The following is a 17,688-nucleotide window of genomic DNA, read 5'->3' on the forward strand; positions in this document are numbered from 1 at the left end:
AAGATGCTCTTCCAGTTCCTCTTCCACCACCAGCCCTTCTTCCACCACCTCTACCAGCACCACTTCCACCACCTCTACCAGCAGCACTTCCACACTTGCCCCAGTTTTCCATGCAGGCATCAATAAATGTATGTATGCTAGTAGTGACATCAGATCTGAATAGTGGCTCATATTGCTTTGCAAGCCACTTGGCACTTACCCTGGTTGTTTTAGTAGAACTAAGGCAAGTGTGTTGTATTCTCATCTTATTAATTGCAAAAGTGTTTTCCTCCTTTATAACAGCTGCCACAATGCAGAACTTACATTGTGAATTCTTGCAATGCACAATGATCCTCTGATCTGAGTTCATGTGATACTTGAAGTCTCTGCACTGAGTGATGTGCAAGCTCAACAAAGCATCTCTGAAACACATATGCAGTTGTAGTTGTTGGTGTGGTTGCTCCAAATCCTCATTGTAACATACTCTAGGTGGCCTCTTCTTTGCCCTGCTCTTCCTTCTTTGAGGTAGCACAAATGCTAGTGGCTGAAACCCATCATCTTCACTGTCCTACAGTAAACTATTATCTTCTTCATCTGATGATGGTTTCCCATCAGGTTGCACTTCTTCTAAAACACTGGAATGTGACCTTGTTGTTGGTCCCCTCCTTACTTGCAGCTTCTGCTTCTTTTTTGCTGGCACAAATATTTTTTTCTTCCTCTTCTAGAACAACAGGGTCATCATCCTCCAAATCAAATAATTCCTCTACCTCCGTGTCACCCTCATAATGCACTTGTTCTTCCTCCTCTGTTTCTTCTTCTGATTCTTCCTCATCTAGTTATTGTACTTCTTCCTCTCTCTGTCTGTTTCCCTCTTCCATCTCCATGTCTTCAGCATCACTCATTTCCTCATTGTAGTTAGGCCTTAAATCCCCCACATAATAAGGGTTATTGACACTATCATATTGCCCTTCAGATGAAGATGCATAGCTGCCATCATAGCCATCTTGTTCTTCTTCCACAACTTCTTTTAACTTTGGATTTAGAACACTCCTGCTCTCTTGTGTTAAAACAGCAGGACCTACAGCTGCAATAGAGCAGCTACTCTGACCTTCATAAGCAACACCTTGCTGATCAACAACATAAACAAGAGGATCAGCCAGATCATAAACAACAGGCTCAGAATAAATAATTGGATCTAAATTTTGCTTCTCTACAAAACCCTTCTGTGCTACAGTGACAGCTGGTGGACAAGCCCTAAATAGAAAATTAAGCACCAAACTCTCCTCATTCTGCCTCTTGATCAACTGTAGTTTAACATTACTATCAACCAATTCCAAGTCCTGCTCTCTTGGGGTCTTCATGTAAAACATTAGTGAATCATCAATATTAAAGCCTTGTGTTTCCATCAATGCAACCATATTCAGATATGTCACATCTGAACCGCTTAGCTTCCTCTCTAACAGATCGTTATTGTCAAAATGGATCCTGCCATTCCATATGTCTTCATATAAACTACAATTCACATGTAATTTACCTAATCAGTACACTATAACCCTAATTAGAAAATAAAAGAGAAGAAAAAAGACAGAAACTTACAGGACGCCGCCGAGCCCGTGGGTCAGCTCGTGGCTATTGCTAGGGTTCGCCACCCAAAGTTGTGCCAGCCATACCTGCTGCTCCATGGACAGTGCTGGCTCCATGAACTCGTAGTCATCGCTCAAATACTCAGAGCTCGAGTAGCCGTCGCCGCCCTCGATTTCTCCTGTCGCGCCGCTGCCGAAGAGGGGAATGTTTGCGCCGTCGTCATAGCCGTCGCCGCCGCTGCCGCCACCACCGCCCGTGGTTGCCGCCGCCATCGCCATAGAGACGTGCGGGGGAGCTAGGGTTCGTCGTTCATCGACGAACAGAGGAAGAGAGGAGAAGGAGAGGAGACAGAGCACGGGCCGGTCCGCTTCGAGCCGGACCGCACCTATCGAGCGAGCGGGCGGGTGCCGATTCGCCGGCGTGGCAGCTGACGCGCGGGCTCGGGCGGTCAGTTCCAGCGTCAATACGTAGAAATATGAAGTTTAGCCCGATTTGCAACGGTTCGCCCCAAACTTGGTACTGACACGTAAAAGTTACCAAACTTGGTATCAATACGCCACCGCCGCCCCAAATATGGTACTATCGTGTAATTATCTCCCCACAGGACGACATACAATGCAGCAGAAACACGGTAATGCGGTAAACATATGACGTAGACGTGTAAACTCGCACTTGTTAACAAGAATATAACACAAAGTTCAGAGCCACCATTCCACCCCATTTTGAATGGCCGGAAGCATTCAGATCACACCCTATCTCTCTTCTTTGTTTTAATCTTTTGAGCAGACATTTAGACCATAGTAGCTCTTTCCTTTTTTACACATAACATTACATGATTATACATACCTAAAAAGATTATAATGTAGTACACCATTTGGGCCTCTGGGACAACTCCCTGTATGTTTTCCAGCGAGTACCGATGCCATGAGCAGGCTTCAGTTTCAGGTTGTGCCGAATCCTGGCTCATTCCGTTCATCTAGGAAGAACGACTTGATGAAACTGTTGACCTTGTCAGCCCCCTCCAACTGCAACGCGTGCCCTGCGTCCTTGATGATCTCTAGCCTGGATTTCTTGCCTAGATGCCTGGACTCACCAACAGAAAAACATGGCGATTGTTATACATCTTCAAATGGAAAAGCAATGTCGTCAGTATAGAGAATTCATGGAAGCTAGAGTACCGTCCTGTTCTTTTTCTATACCTGTGCAGTTTGTAGCCAAGATCGACGGGGAACACCTGGTCCTTGTCTCCCCACAGGACTAGCGTTTTCTGCAGAGCACAAATCAAATCAACCATGTTATTTCTCAGAAAAAAATATCCAAACGAAAGTGATGATGGATCAATGTTGCTTGGAATGTGCAGCTGGCTGACCTGAGTGAGAGCCGGGAGGGGGTCGATGCCGGCTCCGCTCCTGAGTAGTTCTCGCAGCAGCTCTGTTCTCTCCTTTCTCTGGTCCACGAACATCAGCTGCAGCAAACACAGGGCATAGACTTCAGAAATGGTGTAAAGTTCACCAATTTAATATACATGATGATGTGTTCTTTTTTTTTTGGCGGGGACATGATGCTCTGTTATTAGTCATCTCTTTTCTACATTTCCATGCAAGGTTGGAGTCTGTACTGAAAATTACGAGCATGCTTTAAGAGAACTAAACTCAGAACATTTCTGAAGTCTGCTCGCCGACTTGTTTACGAGCACGTATCTTATACAGGGGCAACCAAATAGGCCGAAAATCTGATGTCGCAGGGTAATTAAGAGAAGAGAGGGAGGAGTTTGATGACCCTAGAAAGAAATAATGCTAGGGCCACGTATCTAGGCAAAAACACAAATTACAGTCTATGGCTAATTAAATGAAGGAAGCCCCATGCAAAATTATTGGCATATGACTTGATCGGACAATGGCCAGTGGAAAATGATGTTAGCATCCCAAGCTAGTGCCAGATGACCGAATTTGAGCGCCTGGGCCAGGCAAACAAACATGCCCAGTGCTTCAGCCAGGCTAATGACCATAAAATGCTCCACGCCAGGCTTATTCAGGGCATCAACCAAACAACCTTCAGGCTATGGAAGGTCCAGGCCGTACAAATCTTTGCAAATGTCACGGTTCCTTAACAATGTACAACGTCTATATCAAAATCACGATTCCTTAAAAATGTCAATCAATTTTAAAAATTTATGATTCAAAAAGATTAATTCCCAAAAATGTCCTTGGATTTTAAAAAATCTTCAGGAATCGTAAAAAAATCAGGAAATAAAAAATGTTCATGAAGCTCTAAAGGTGTTCGCGGATTTAAAATTGTTCATGAATTTTTAAAAATTAATGAGTAATAAAATGTTCAGCATATATTTAAAATTGTTCCATATGTGTTAAAAAAGTTTAACGTATAATTAAAAAATTAACGTCTATTTAAAAAAATCATGAATAAACTATTATACTTAGAAAAAATGATTGTAAAAAGCTAAACCGCCTTCCTAAAACCACTTTTTTTAGTGGTAAACCTTCTTTATTAATCAAGTACGAGGTTTACAGACAATAGGGTAATGGGGTACTCGCAGCCACAAGTGGCGACCCGCCTCTAAAGAACTAGAAAACTTAACTAAATTGTGAGCCTCTTTTGTTCATATCTCTACTTTTGAAAATTAAATTACAACTAGTGAAATCTTGAGCCCCTCCAACAATTTCTCGGATAATTGTGCCATTAACTAGAATACGTGGAAGAGGGATCCCAGTTTTGGGAAGCTTTCAGAAGGTTCCTAATCGGTTTTGGGACCCTTCTAGAAGGTTTTGGTACGGTTTTTCTTTTTCCCGGCTCCCCCCCCCCCTTCAATAGTTTCTTTTTGTTCTTCTTCGTCAATTCAAAATATTCAGAATTTCAAAATTCATCTAAATTTCAGAAATTGCTCGTTTTTCCAAAAAATGTTCGAGTTTTGGAAAAATGTTCAGAATTTAATGATTTTTCATATTTGTGAACAAAAGTGTTCCTTTTTTCAAATTTTGTTTGGAGTTTCAAAAAATGTTCCTGTTGACAAAAATTGTTCACGGATGCAAAAACTGTTTCCTTATAAAAAATTATTCAGAGTTTCAAAGAATGTTCATGTTTTTGAAAAATATTCAAGATTCCCAAAAGATATTCTCGTTTTCACAAAAATGTTGGTTTTTTAATTTTTTGTTACGAATTTGAAAAATGTTCATGTTAAAAAACATTCACTTTAAAAAAGTTGCATTTGAATAAAATAATGTTTAAATTTGTCGTTGCTTATAGTTATTATACCCCACTCTGGCCACTTAGATAGTGAAGCTCATCAACTACAGTGCTCATCAACTATTTGGAGTGTGAACAGTAACAATTCCTTTAGATTTTCTATATTGGGCACTCCTCAACATCATGAATTAAGGATTCCTGGCTCGTTATATGATAGCAATTCACTGACGTGAGTACCAACTTGGCTACTCGTTGCCATGCAGCTCAGACGCTAACCGGTCTTCTCCACCGAACACAGAGCATCGCGTGTGATGAACATAGCGTTGGTTTTACTCCGGCTCCGGGTCGATTGATACAAACCTAACCCCCACGTACAACAGGATCAAAGGGGGCATTCACGCGTCAATCTGTGGTTGGATGGTTTGGAGGACAGCGGTATTCCCAACCCATCAGGGTTCAAGTGCTGGTGCTCGTATTTATTCTAGATTTATTTCAGGAGTTTTGACGACGCACCTTCAGTGAAAGGAGACGTTTCCGTCGACTTTCGTAAAATTTTCAAGATGATATGTTAGTTCTGTACCGTGTTAAAAAAATATCAAAGGGCCTAAAATGTCGGACAATAGTACATTATTGGCGGGACTGTCAGCCACGCTCGGCGACCCACATTGATGGACGATGGGGCATTTTCCTAGCACAGATTTGATCTGCGGCGGTGGCCGGTAGCGCTGTCCCCTAGCGTTTTGGATTTGGACGGATCGATCAGCCACACAACGGTGCAGGCACTGGCGACGTACGGCACGTGGGCCACGTACGCGCGCACGCACGGGCCCAGCCGGGTGAGAGTGAGACCCAACAAGGAAACGGACGAGGTCGACACGTCCGTCCAGATCTACTACGGTATAGTTACTGATGAGCGCTTCCCCTGGCTTCCGGAGTGCTCCCAGCGTACTGATTGAGTGATCGACTAATTACTGTTGTTTACAATCCGCAGGCCTGACTTGAGCTCCGTCTTGGTCTTGGCAGTTGGCACACGTTGACCGGCTCAAGTGGGGCAACAGAGGTGGTACCTGCTACTTGCTCTAGCACTTGCGTGTACGGCTAAAACGTGCACGCACGCGCTCGGTACGCTAGTGCATGCTTGCAAGCTGCAAATGATGTTGCCTGCTGCGTGTGCCTTGCATGGATCGGCCGGACGCCCAGTGCTGTGCTGGCGTGGCGATCCTTGGCAAAACCAAGCGCGCGCGCGACACGCAACCAAACCACGCGATTTATAATACTCCAGTTAGCTACTGGCATCGTCAGAGACAAGTTAACCGTCGTGGTAAGTCTGTGACACGTCTGACGTCGATCGCCTCTCAAAAGAGACAAAGGGTTTGTGACACGTCGAGGAAAACACAATATAGAGATACAGTAACTTTTATATCAAAGTAAAAAAGATTAGACAAACACGTAGGGAGTGCGTACTGACCTGGATGAAATCGTGGAGCACGAAGTCCGGCAGCCAGGGCGGGGGGCGGTGCATGGACCGGTGCACGAGCCGGCGCAGCCCCGCGGCGCTGTCCGGCAGCAGCGCGTCCTCGACGGCCATCTCCTCCCGCGCGGCCAGCTCGCCCATCTCCTGCACCGTGGCCGCGACGCCGCTGGTCATGATGACGACCCTGGCCACGCTGTCCCGGGCCTCCACGGCCGCCATCCGGTACGCCACGAAGCCCCCGTAGCTGATCCCGGCGACGTCGTACCGGCTCACGCCGAGGAGCCGCATGGCGTCCGCGGCGCAGCGGGCCTGGAAGGCCACGGAGCGGAGCGGCGAGGACGAGCGGGAGTGGGAGCCGAAGAAGACCAGGTCGGGCACGTAGAGGTGGAAGCTGCGGGAGAGCGCGGCGAGGTTGCGCGCCCACGTCCACTTGGCGTCGCCGCCGAAGCCGTGGAGGAGGAGCAGCGGCGGCTTGCCGGACGGCGAGGCGGGGCACCAGACGCGGAGCGTGGTGGCGTGCGGGCCGGGGAGGCGGAGGGTGACCGGGCGGATGCGGAGGCGCGCGAGGAGGTGGAGCGTGAGCGCGGCGTCGCGGAAGGCGGCGAGGCGGAGGCGGAGGAGCAGCCGGAGGAGGAGCAGCGAGAGGGAGAGGAGCGCGAATAGGGACGAGGTGGCCGCCGGGTGCTGCTTCGTGGCGGCGAGCGCGGTGGCGCCGGCCGCCGCCGCCGCCGCCGATCCGGCGCGAGCTTGCATGACGACGCGGGAGCGGGCTGGCTGGGTGGGCGGGCTGTAGCGCACAGCTTCTTTCTCGGCGCGGCCCCGACGGATCCGGAGGAGTCGCGACGTGTCTCGCGTGTAGTTGTGTGTCTACTGTTTATATGTGCGGCTCTTGCTCTTTCTGGTTGTATACTAGTACTACTACTGCTCGTGCTGAGCTCGAGTCGGATACGGGTTCAAAATCAAGCAGCGCGGCGTGACCCGTGGTATAGCAAGAAACTCAAAGCTGCCAGAGCTTAGCCCTAAGGAACGATCGAATTGACCCTTTTCAGCGAGACAGGCCCGACCGAGCGCAAGGACGGCACACAGATGCGTCTGCACGCGCAGGCACGAGCGGGAGACGTCGCGTTGTCCCTTCAAGTCGCCATAAATCTCCTCATCGCTCACTTTCCCCTCTCTCTCTCCACTATGTCTCTCTCAGGCCAACTCCACCGCACGACCTCATTTTGTCCGGGTGCGTCCGTTTGAAGTAAAACGGACATACCAGACGACCCAGCGACAGACCCCATTTTTCTTTTTCGTTCGTTTCATGTCCGTTTCACCCCATCTCTGGACCAAAGTTGGTCTCGTTTTGAGGCCGAAGCGGACACAGACGGACACTCTCTGGCCACTCCTCGTCCGCCTCGGTCCGCTTGCATGTGCAGTGTGGCCTGCCTGTCATACAAATAAAAAGGGCCCATCTGCCCACACGTCCCCTCTCTCCTCCTTTTTCTCCTTTTCCACGGCCATGGATGCCCGCTTCGTGCTGCCGCTTGCCTCCACGACGAGCTCCGGCAAGGAAGGAGTAGCTGGCGCAGGCCGCACCCGGCGAGCGCGCGCCGGCGCTGGTGGGCGGTAGGCATCGAGGCGGGGCGGGCCGGCGGCTGCGGGTGAGTGTGGTGAGCGCGCGCGGCGGCCGGCGGGGGCGGGGCGAGGCGGGGGCGCGAGCAGGGCGAGGTGAGGGCGCGAGCGGGCCGTGGCAGGCTGGCGCGTGGCTGAGTGGGGCGGGCCGGCGCTGCGGGCACGCGGGGCGAGCGCCGACGACAGCTGCGGGCGCGTGGCTGGCGCGCGCGGCGGCAGGCAGCAGGCGGGGGCGCGGCCGGCGGCCGGAGCGTGGCGCGGGCACGGGTGACGGCCGGAGCGGGACGCCGCGCGGAGCAGTTAAGCGGCGAGTACGCGCGGGCTGCGGACGAGTGACACGGCAGGCGACGAGCGCGGCAGCCAGCACGAGAGGACGGCGGGCAAGCGGGAGAACGGCAACGGAGCGAGGCGAGCGCGGCCAGGCGGGCGCGCGGGGGCGGATGGCGCAAGCGCGGCAAGGCGGCGCGCGCGAGCGGCGCGAGCGCGGGGCTGCCGAGCGGCGAGCGCGGCCAGGCGGGCGCGCGCGGGCGTGGCGAGGTCGGCGCGGCGTGCAGCCGCGGCGCGAGCGCGCGGGCGACGGGGCATGCGCGCGAGCGGCGACGCGGGAGAGCACGCGAGCGGCTGCGCGGCTGGCGCGGCGTGCGGCTGCAGCGCGAGCGCGCGGGCGACGGCGGCGTGTGCGCGAGCGGCTGTGCGGGATAGCTAGCTAGCTAGCTATGGCAAGCGGCTTTGCGGGAGAGCTAGCTAGCTAGCTACGGCACGGGGCGGCGGGTGTGCTAGCTAGCGAGCTGTGGCACGGCGCGACGGGCTAGACAGCGAGCGTGGCTGGCGTGGCGGAGGGTGCGAGCTGATGCCGCTGCAGGGAGACCGCAGGGGCAAACTCATGGGCGGACATTTTGGGGTAGTCGACTGCGCTGGGCGCCTCCAACAGAAGCCGGACACGCATATCCGTTTTGCTACCCATTGCCATCCCAAACGAACAAAATCCGGACAAAGCGGACGTCTGTTTGGGATCGCGCGGTGGAGTTGGCCTCACCGCCCACTCTCCCCTCTTGGTGGTGAGCATCGATGGCAGCAAGATCCGAACGGTGAGCACCAACGGTGACCACGAACTTGATCACCGCTTCATCACCCCTTCGCCACCTCTTCTTCAATGATGGTAATTCCTTGTCTTCCTGATTTAGGGATCGATGTAGCCATCGATTCAGGCATGGATATATACTTCGACGACTCGATCTAGGGACAGACTAAGGGTTTAATACGGCTAGATTTAGGGTTCAAGTTGGTGCCTGGTTTAAGCTTGGTTTAGGGTTTGATTTAGGCTTCGATTTAGGGTGTTTATTACGAGCTTGATTTGGCCGTCCATAATGGTATCCATCGGCCAAAGGCTTGATTTGGCCATTCATACGGCTCAATTTCAGTGTCGAACTCCGGTCACATATTGGTGTCTATATATGGTTAGATTTTGTTTAGTTACCATGTACTACCTTTGTAAACTAATATAAGACTTCTTAGATCATTAAATGGTGATCTGAAAAGTCTTATATTAGTTTAGAGAGCGAGTACATATGTAGTCAATATAGGGGTCTGATTTTGGTCAGTTGTCATGTCGATATAGGGTCAGGTTTTGGTCAGATTTTGGTCAGTTGCCATGTCGATATAGGGCCAGATTTTTGTCTGTTTCCATGTCGATATATGGTCGATACCAGTCCATGCTACATATACATCCCATTGATCATGCTTAGTTCTTCATTACAGTTCTCTGCTGGGAAGCTGGTTATATTGCTAATGTTAGTGATGACAACTACTCAAGGGCAAGCAGGTGTTAGAGGGCGGCCGCCTCAAGCCTCCAAGGGCAAGTAGGTCACAGAGGGCTAAGTGGCAATGACATCGCTCGAAATGGTAGCAAGCAAGCACTGATCTACAACCTTTAATTCGCCTCTAACTTCTTTCTCCAATGGCATGTGCATGTGAGTCCTGGTTTTCATATCTCGTTCTCGGAATGCGGCGTCTACTCTTCTATATCTAATAGCTAGCCCCTACTAACAAATTTCTCAATATGCAAGCTCGCTATCTTAGCATGCCAACATGAGAAAATACTCACCTCAATATGCAAACTATGCATAGGAAAAACCCAACTCAACATGCAGAAATGCATGATAGTTTCCACTCCATTATGCTATCTATAATTATTAAACATTTTGCAACTATACAATAATAAAAAGTAATAAATCACATATATTTTAGTTTAGTTCTCACATTAATACTCTAACATTAATGTTTCATACAACCAAATCTTATTAAAATATATTAAAATATGTTGCAATACATTCCCCTAAAAATGTGTTGGGTATCATCTACTTGCTTGGTCGAAAATTAGTTGACGCTCACTACATTCGTGTGACCGCCAACTAATTATGGACAGAGGGAGTAGTTTTCTATAGTGCTTATGGAATTTGATGTGTGTGTAAGGCTGGTTGTAATGGGGAGTACCATATACTAGTATCATGCATATGATACTAGTGTATGATACTGCCTCCTTAATACATAGTATCATATATTAGTATCATGCATACTTTATTTATTGCCATGCATGACACATAACAACATAGCATTTATTATGATACAATACCATAAGGCTGCTCATAATGGAGTAACTTAGGTAGTAACATAACACACCTCAAGAAACATTTGCTTATGTGGCATGTAATTAATGAAGAGAGAGGTGTTTAGAGTAACATAATTTGTTACCATCACATAACACTTCCCAAGACAAAGTGAGTCTACAAGCTAATAAATACAATCATCTATGACACTACCTCTATGTTACTCCCCACTATGAATGTAGTAACATAGACTAATGTCATATGCATGACACTACTATAAGTTACTACCCACTATGACTAGCCTCATATAATACTCAACCCTCTCTTTTTTCATTTAATTCTATGACACCTCATCAAACACTAGTAGAAAAAGGGCCTAATGTTCAGCTCATTAGTCCCGGTTTGTAAATGAACCGGCACTAATGTGACCATTAGTGCCGGTTACAACGGCTAGGCGGGCGGTGCTCATTAGTCCCGGTTCGTGTCAAACCTTTAGTACCGGTTCGTGCCACGAACCGGGACTAAAGAGGTGGTGGCAGGCTGGTGTCAGGCTGCGGCCCCACCAACACCTTTAGTCCCGATTCGTGGCACGAACCGGGACTATATATGCACCTTTAGTCCCGGTTTATATAACCAACCGGGACTAAAGATCATCCTATATAAACCCTTCGTCGACCCCGAGCTCTCTGTTCTTCCCCTTTCCTCTCCTCTCTGTTTTCTTCCTCTCCTCTCGAGCTCATCCTCCATTTTTGACAAAATTTGTCAAGATTTGAAGGCACCCCATCCATCCAAGTGATCACAAAGGTTAGCAACTTTGTCCTTTCATCTCTCATTGCTAGATTAGCTCTTGCAATGCTCTATAAGTATAGTGATTTGTGGATTTTAGTTTGGGGGGAATTATATGTGGTAGTTTATTTGATTTATATTCAATTTGAGCTCAAAATAACTCTTAGTTTGCATATGTAGGTGTGGTTTACTTAGTGCCTTCCCGTCTCCATCCTAACCATCGTCGATCGCCCGCACCACCTTGTGGTGAGCCTCTTGTTCTTATCTTTTTTATATAAAAAAATAATGTTTGTGTGATTTAGATATATAGTTACTTGTATAATTATCTTACCCGTACGTTGTTTGTTATACATAGTGCCATGGTTTTGATATCCGTCCCCATCGGCCCTCGTCCGGTTTATGATTCGGATGTGGTATATTCTCTTTTATAACTATTTGTTGCATTTCGTGTCTATAAAAAATTATGCCCATCAAGTTGACAGATATTTCTATCTAGGAGGTATGTGAACTGAAAATTCCAACCGACCCTATTGTCGAGAGGTTAAATTTAGTTGAAAATGAAAACAAGTATTTGAAAGAAAAATTGAAAATAAATGAGGAGGAGAAGATGGAATTGGAGTTGCATGTTGCCGATGTCGTCGATGATCACAAGATCAAGATGGAGAAAATGTGCTTGAAGATTAAAAGATTAGAAAATATGCCATTGATAGTGAGGCTTGGTGTCATTATGCTGTTGGATCAATTGTTACCTTAGTTGCGATCTTGATCGTATTTGTTGTTGCATTTAAATGCTTTAGCTAGAGAGTTTGTATGTTGTTTTATGAGAATAAGTGTGTATGAACTTTATGTATGAACTTTATGTATGAACTTGTATTAATTTGGTCTTTTCGGTGCTGTGTAATGAAGATGAGCCGGCAATGGATGTACGATGACCGATGCTCTCCCCAGTTCGTTAATGGCGTGCGTACTTTTATGCTTGCGACTGAGGCAAACAAGCGGGCGGATGGTTTTATGTCTTGTCCATGTGCTGGTTGTAAGAATGATTGGAATTACTCTAAGTCAAGAACCATTCACGTCCACCTGTTTGAGTCCGGTTTCATGCCCCACTATAATGTTCGGACCAAGCACGGAGAAAGAGGGGTTATGATGGAAGACAATGAACAAGAAGAGGATGACGACAGCTATCCTGGCCATGGGTTCCCTGAATACGATGGTACAACAATGGGGGAAGAAGCTGAGCCGGCAATGCGGGAAGAAGCTGAAGAAGAGGCATCAGATGAGCCCACTGATGATCTAGGTCGGGCCATTGCCGATGCAAAGAGAAAGTGCGCAATTGAAAAGGAGAGGCTGAAGTTGCAGCGCATGTTAGAGGATCACAAGAAATTGTTGTACCCAAATTGCGAAGCTGACAAGAAAAAGTTGGGCACCACACTGGAATTGCTGCAATGGAAGGCAAAGAATGGTGTATCTAACAAGGGATTTGAAAACTTGCTGATAATGTTAAAGAAGATGCTTCCAAAGGACAACGAATTGCCCGAGAGTACGTACGAAGCAAAGAAGGCTGTCTGCCCTCTAGGATTAGAGGTGCAGAAGATACATGCATGCCCTAATGACTGCATCCTCTACTGCGGTGAGTACGAGGATTTAAATGTGTGCCCGGTATGCTATGCATTGCACTATAAGATTAGCCGCGATGACCCTGGTGATGTCGAGGGCGAGCGCCCCAGGAAGAAGATTCTTGCCAAGGTGATGTGGTATGCTCCTATAATACCACGGTTGAAATGTTTGTTCCAAAACAAAGAGCATGCCAAGTTGATACGATGGCACAGAGAAGACCGTAAGAAAGACGGGAAGTTGAGAGTACCCGCTGACGGGTCGCAGTGGAGAAAAATCAAGAGAAAGTACTGGGAGGACTTTGCAGGTGACGCAAGGAACGTATGGTTTGGTCTAAGCGCAGATGGCATTAATCCTTTTGGGGAGCAGAGCAGCAATCATAGCACCTAGCGTATGACTCTATGTATGTATAACCTTCCTCCTTGGTTGTGCATGAAGCAGAAGTTCATTATGATGCCAGTGCTCATCCAAGGCCCTAAGCAACCCGACAACGACATTGATATGTACCTAAGTCCATTAGTTGAAGAACTCTTACAGCTGTGGAATGGAAAAGGTGTACGTGCGTGGGTTGAGCACAGACAGGAGGAATTTGACCTACATGCGTTGCTGTTTGTGACCATCAATGATTGGCCTACTCTCAGTAACCTTTCAGGACAAACAAACAAGGGATACCGCACATGCACGCACTGTTTGGATGATACCGACAGTATATATTTGAATAATTGTAAGAAGAATGTGTACCTGGGACATCGTCGATTTCTTCCGAGCAGGCATCCCGTAAGAAAGAAAGGCAAGCATCTCAAAGGTGAGGCAGATCACCGGACGAAGCCTCGCCACCGTACTGGTGATGATGTACATGATATGGTCAAGGATTTGAAGGTAATCTTTGGAAAGGGTCCTGGCGGACAATCTGTTCCGAATGACACTAACGGACGCGCACCCATGTGAAAGAGGAAATCTATATTCTGAGACCTACCCTATTGGAAAGACCTAGAGGTCCACTCTAAAATCGACGTGATGCTGATACGTCTCCAACGTATCTACAATTTTTGATTGTTCCATGATTTTGTATTATCTGTTTTGGATGTTTAATGGGCTTTATTATACACTTTTATATTATTTTTGGGACTAACCTACTAACCGGAGGCCCAGTCCAAATTGCTATTTTTTTGCCTATTTCAGTGTTTCCTAGAAAAGGAATATCAAACGGAATCCAAACAGAATGAAACCTTCGGGAGAGTGATTTTTGGAACAAATGCAATCCAGGAGACTTGAAGTGGACGTCAAGGAAGCAACAAGGCGGCCATGAGGTAGGGAGGCGCGCCCCCACCCTCGTGGCTCCCCCAACCGACTTCTTTCGCCTATATATACTCATATACCCCGAAAACATCCGAGAGCACCATGAAACCCTATTTCCACCGCCGCAACCTTCTGTACCCGTGAGATCCCATCTTGGGGCCTTTTCCGGTGCTCCGCCGGAGGGGGAATCGATCACGGAGGGCTTCTACATCAACACCATAGCCTCTCCGATGATGTGTGAGTAGTTTATCACAGACCTTCGGGTCCATAGTTATTAGCTAGATGGCTTCTTCTCTCTCTTTGGATCTCAATACAAAGTTCTCCTAGATCTTCTTGGAGATCTATTCGATGTAATTCTTTTTGCGGTGTGTTTGTCGAGATCCAATGAATTGTGGGTTTATGATCAAGATTATCTATGAACAATATTTGAATCTCCTCTGAATTCTTTTATGTATGATTTGTTATCTTTGCAAGTCTCTTCGAATTATCAGTTTGGTTTGGCCTACTAGATTGATCTTTCTTGCAATGGGAGAAGTGCTTAGCTTTGGGTTCAATCTTGCGGTGTCCTTTCCCAGTGATAGCAGGGGCAGCATGGCACGCATTGTATTGTTGCCATCGAGGATAAAAAGATGGGGTTTATATCATATTGCTTGAGTTTATCCCTCTACATCATGTCATCTTGCCTAATGCGTTACTCCGTTCTTATGAACTTAATACTCTAGATGCATGCTGGATAGCGGTCGATGTGTGGAGTAATAGTAGTAGATGCAGAATCGTTTCGGTCTACTTGTCACGGACGTGATGCCTATATACATGATCATGCCTAGATATTCTCATTGTTGGAAATATGCCCTAGAGGCAATAATAAAATGGTTATTATTATATTTCCTTGTTCATGATAATTATCTATAGTTCATGCTATAATTGTGTTATCCGGAAATCGTAATACATGTGTGAACACATAGACCATAACATGTCCCTAGTGAGCCTCTAGTTGACTAGCTCGTTGATCAATAGATGGTTACGGTTTCCTGACCATGGACATTGGATGTCATTGATAACGGGATCACATCATTAGGAGAATGATGTGATGGACAAGACCCAATCCTAAGCATGGCTCTAGATCGTGTAGTTCGTTTGCTAAAGCTTTTCTAATGTCAAGTATCATTTCCTTAGACCATGAGATCGTGCAACTCCCGGATACCGTAAGGATGCTTTGGGTGTACCAAACGTCACAATGTAACTGGGTGACTATAAAGGTGCACTACAGGTATCTCCGAAAGTGTCTGTTGGGTTGGCACGGATCGAGACTGGGATTTGTCACTCCGTATGACAGAGAGGTATCTCTGGGCCCACTTGGTAATGCATCATCATAATGAGCTCAATGTGACTAAGTAGTTAGTCACGGGATCATGCATTACGGAACGAGTAAAGTGACTTGCCGGTAACAAGATTGAACGAGGTATTGGGATATCGACGATCGAATCTCGGGCAAGTAACGTACCGATTGACAAAGGGAACTGTATACGGGATTGATTGAATCCTCGACATCGTGGTTCATCCGATGAGATTATCGTGGAGCATGTGGGAGCCAACATGGGTATCCAGATCCCGCTGTTGGTTATTGACCGGAGAGTTGTCTCGGTCATGTCTACGTGTCTCCCGAACCCGTAGGGTCTACACACTTAAGGTTCGGTGACGCTAGAGTTGTAGAGACATTAGTATGCGGTTAATCGAAAGTTGTTCAGAGTCCCGGATGAGATCCTAGACATCACGAGGAGTTCCGGAATGGTCCGGAGGTAAAGATTTATATATAGGAAGTCCAGTTTCGGCCACCGGGAGAGTTTCGGGGGTCATCGGTATTGTACCGGGACCACCGGAAGGGTCCCGGGGGTCCACCGGGTGGGGCCACCTATCCCGGAGGGCCCCATGGGCTGAAGTGGCATGGGAACCAGCCCCTGGTGGGCTGGTGCACCCCACCCAAGGGCCCAAGGCGCCTATGGTTGGAAACCCTAGGGGGCCGTTACCCCCCGAGGGGGCATGCGCCCCCCTGGTTGGAAACCCTAAGGGGGTCGTTGCCCCCCGAGGGGCCGCCGCCCCCTCTAGATGGGATCTCCAAGGGGGGCATGCGCCCCCCTAGTCCCTATATATAGTGGAGGGGAGGGAGGGCAGCCACACCCTAAGCCCTAGCGCCTCCCTCTCCCTCCCGTGACACCTCTTCCTCCTCCAGTAGCGCTGGGCGAAGCCCTGCAGGAATCCCGCTACTTCCACCACCACGCCGTCGTGCTGCTGGATCTCCATCAACTTCTCCTTCCCCCTTGCTGGATCAAGAAGGAGGAGACGTCTCCGCTCCGTACGTGTGTTGAACGCGGAGGTGCCGTCCGTTCGGCGCTAGGATCATCGGTGATTTGGATCACGACGAGTACGACTCCATCAACCCCGTTCTCTTGAACGCTTCCGCTCGCGATCTACAAGGGTATGTAGATGCACTCCTCTCTCTATCTCGTTGCTAGATGACTCCATAGATTGATCTTGGTGATGCGTAGAAAATTTTAAATTTCTGTTACGATCCCCAACAGTGGCATCATGAGCTAGGTCTATGCGTAGTTTCTATGCACGAGTAGAACACAAGTTGTTGTGGGCGTAGATTTTGTCAATTTACTTACCGTTACTAGTCTTATCTTGATTCGGCAGCATCGTGGGATGAAGCGGCCCGGACCGACCTTACACGTACGCTTACGTGAGACAGGTTCCACCGACTGACATGCACTAGTTGCATAAGGTGGCTAGCGGGTGTTTGTCTCTCCCACTTTAGTCGGATCGGATTCGATGAAAAGGGTCCTTATGAAGGGTAAATAGAAATTGGCATATCACGTTGTGGTTTTGGCGTAGGTAAGAAACGTTCTTGCTAGAATCCTATAACAGCCACGTAAAAAATTTGCAACAACAATTAGAGGACGTCTAACTTGTTTTTGCAGCATGTGTCATATGATGTGATATGGCCAGAAGAATGTGATGAATGATATATGTGATGTATGAGATTGATCATGTTCTTGTAACAGGAATCGCGACTTGCATGTCGATGAGTATGACAACCGGCAGGAGCCATAGGAGTTGTCTTAATTTATTTATGACCTGCGTGCCAACTGAAACGTCATGTAATTACTTTACTTTATTGCTAACCATTAGCCATAGTAGTAGAAGTAATAGTTGGCGAGACAACTTCATGAAGACACGATGATGGAGATCATGGTGTCATGCCGGTGACAATGATGAACATGGCGCCCCGAAGATGGAGATCAAAAGGAGCAAAATGATATTGGCCATATCATGTCACTATTTGATTGCATGTGATGTTTATCATGTTTTACATCTTATTTGCTTAGAACGACGGTAGCATAAATAAGATGATCCCTCGCTAAAATTTCAAGAAAGTGTTCCCCCTAACCGTGCACCGTTGCGAAGGTTCGTTGTTCCGAAGCACCACGTGATGATCGGGTGTGATAGGTTCTAACGTTCGCATACAAT

At 47.8% G+C, this 17,688-nt stretch overlaps 1 protein-coding gene across 1 annotated transcript; it reads right to left on the bottom strand.

Annotated features, from left to right (window-relative positions):
* Positions 1–2,216: 2,216 nt before the first annotated feature.
* LOC123098647 (2-hydroxy-6-oxononadienedioate/2-hydroxy-6-oxononatrienedioate hydrolase) lies at positions 2,217–7,278 on the bottom strand. The gene is made up of 4 exons (XM_044520695.1): positions 6,233–7,278; positions 2,933–3,028; positions 2,763–2,830; positions 2,217–2,646 (listed from the first exon to the last, which is right to left on the bottom strand). The coding sequence occupies exons 1-4, from the start codon at positions 6,989–6,991 to the stop codon at positions 2,505–2,507; spliced, it is 1,065 nt and encodes a 354-aa protein (XP_044376630.1). The 5' UTR covers positions 6,992–7,278; the 3' UTR covers positions 2,217–2,504.
* Positions 7,279–17,688: the final 10,410 nt, after the last annotated feature.

This window comes from Triticum aestivum, chromosome 4D, assembly GCF_018294505.1.
Source record: "Triticum aestivum cultivar Chinese Spring chromosome 4D, IWGSC CS RefSeq v2.1, whole genome shotgun sequence".
Lineage (NCBI taxonomy): Eukaryota > Viridiplantae > Streptophyta > Magnoliopsida > Poales > Poaceae > Triticum > Triticum aestivum.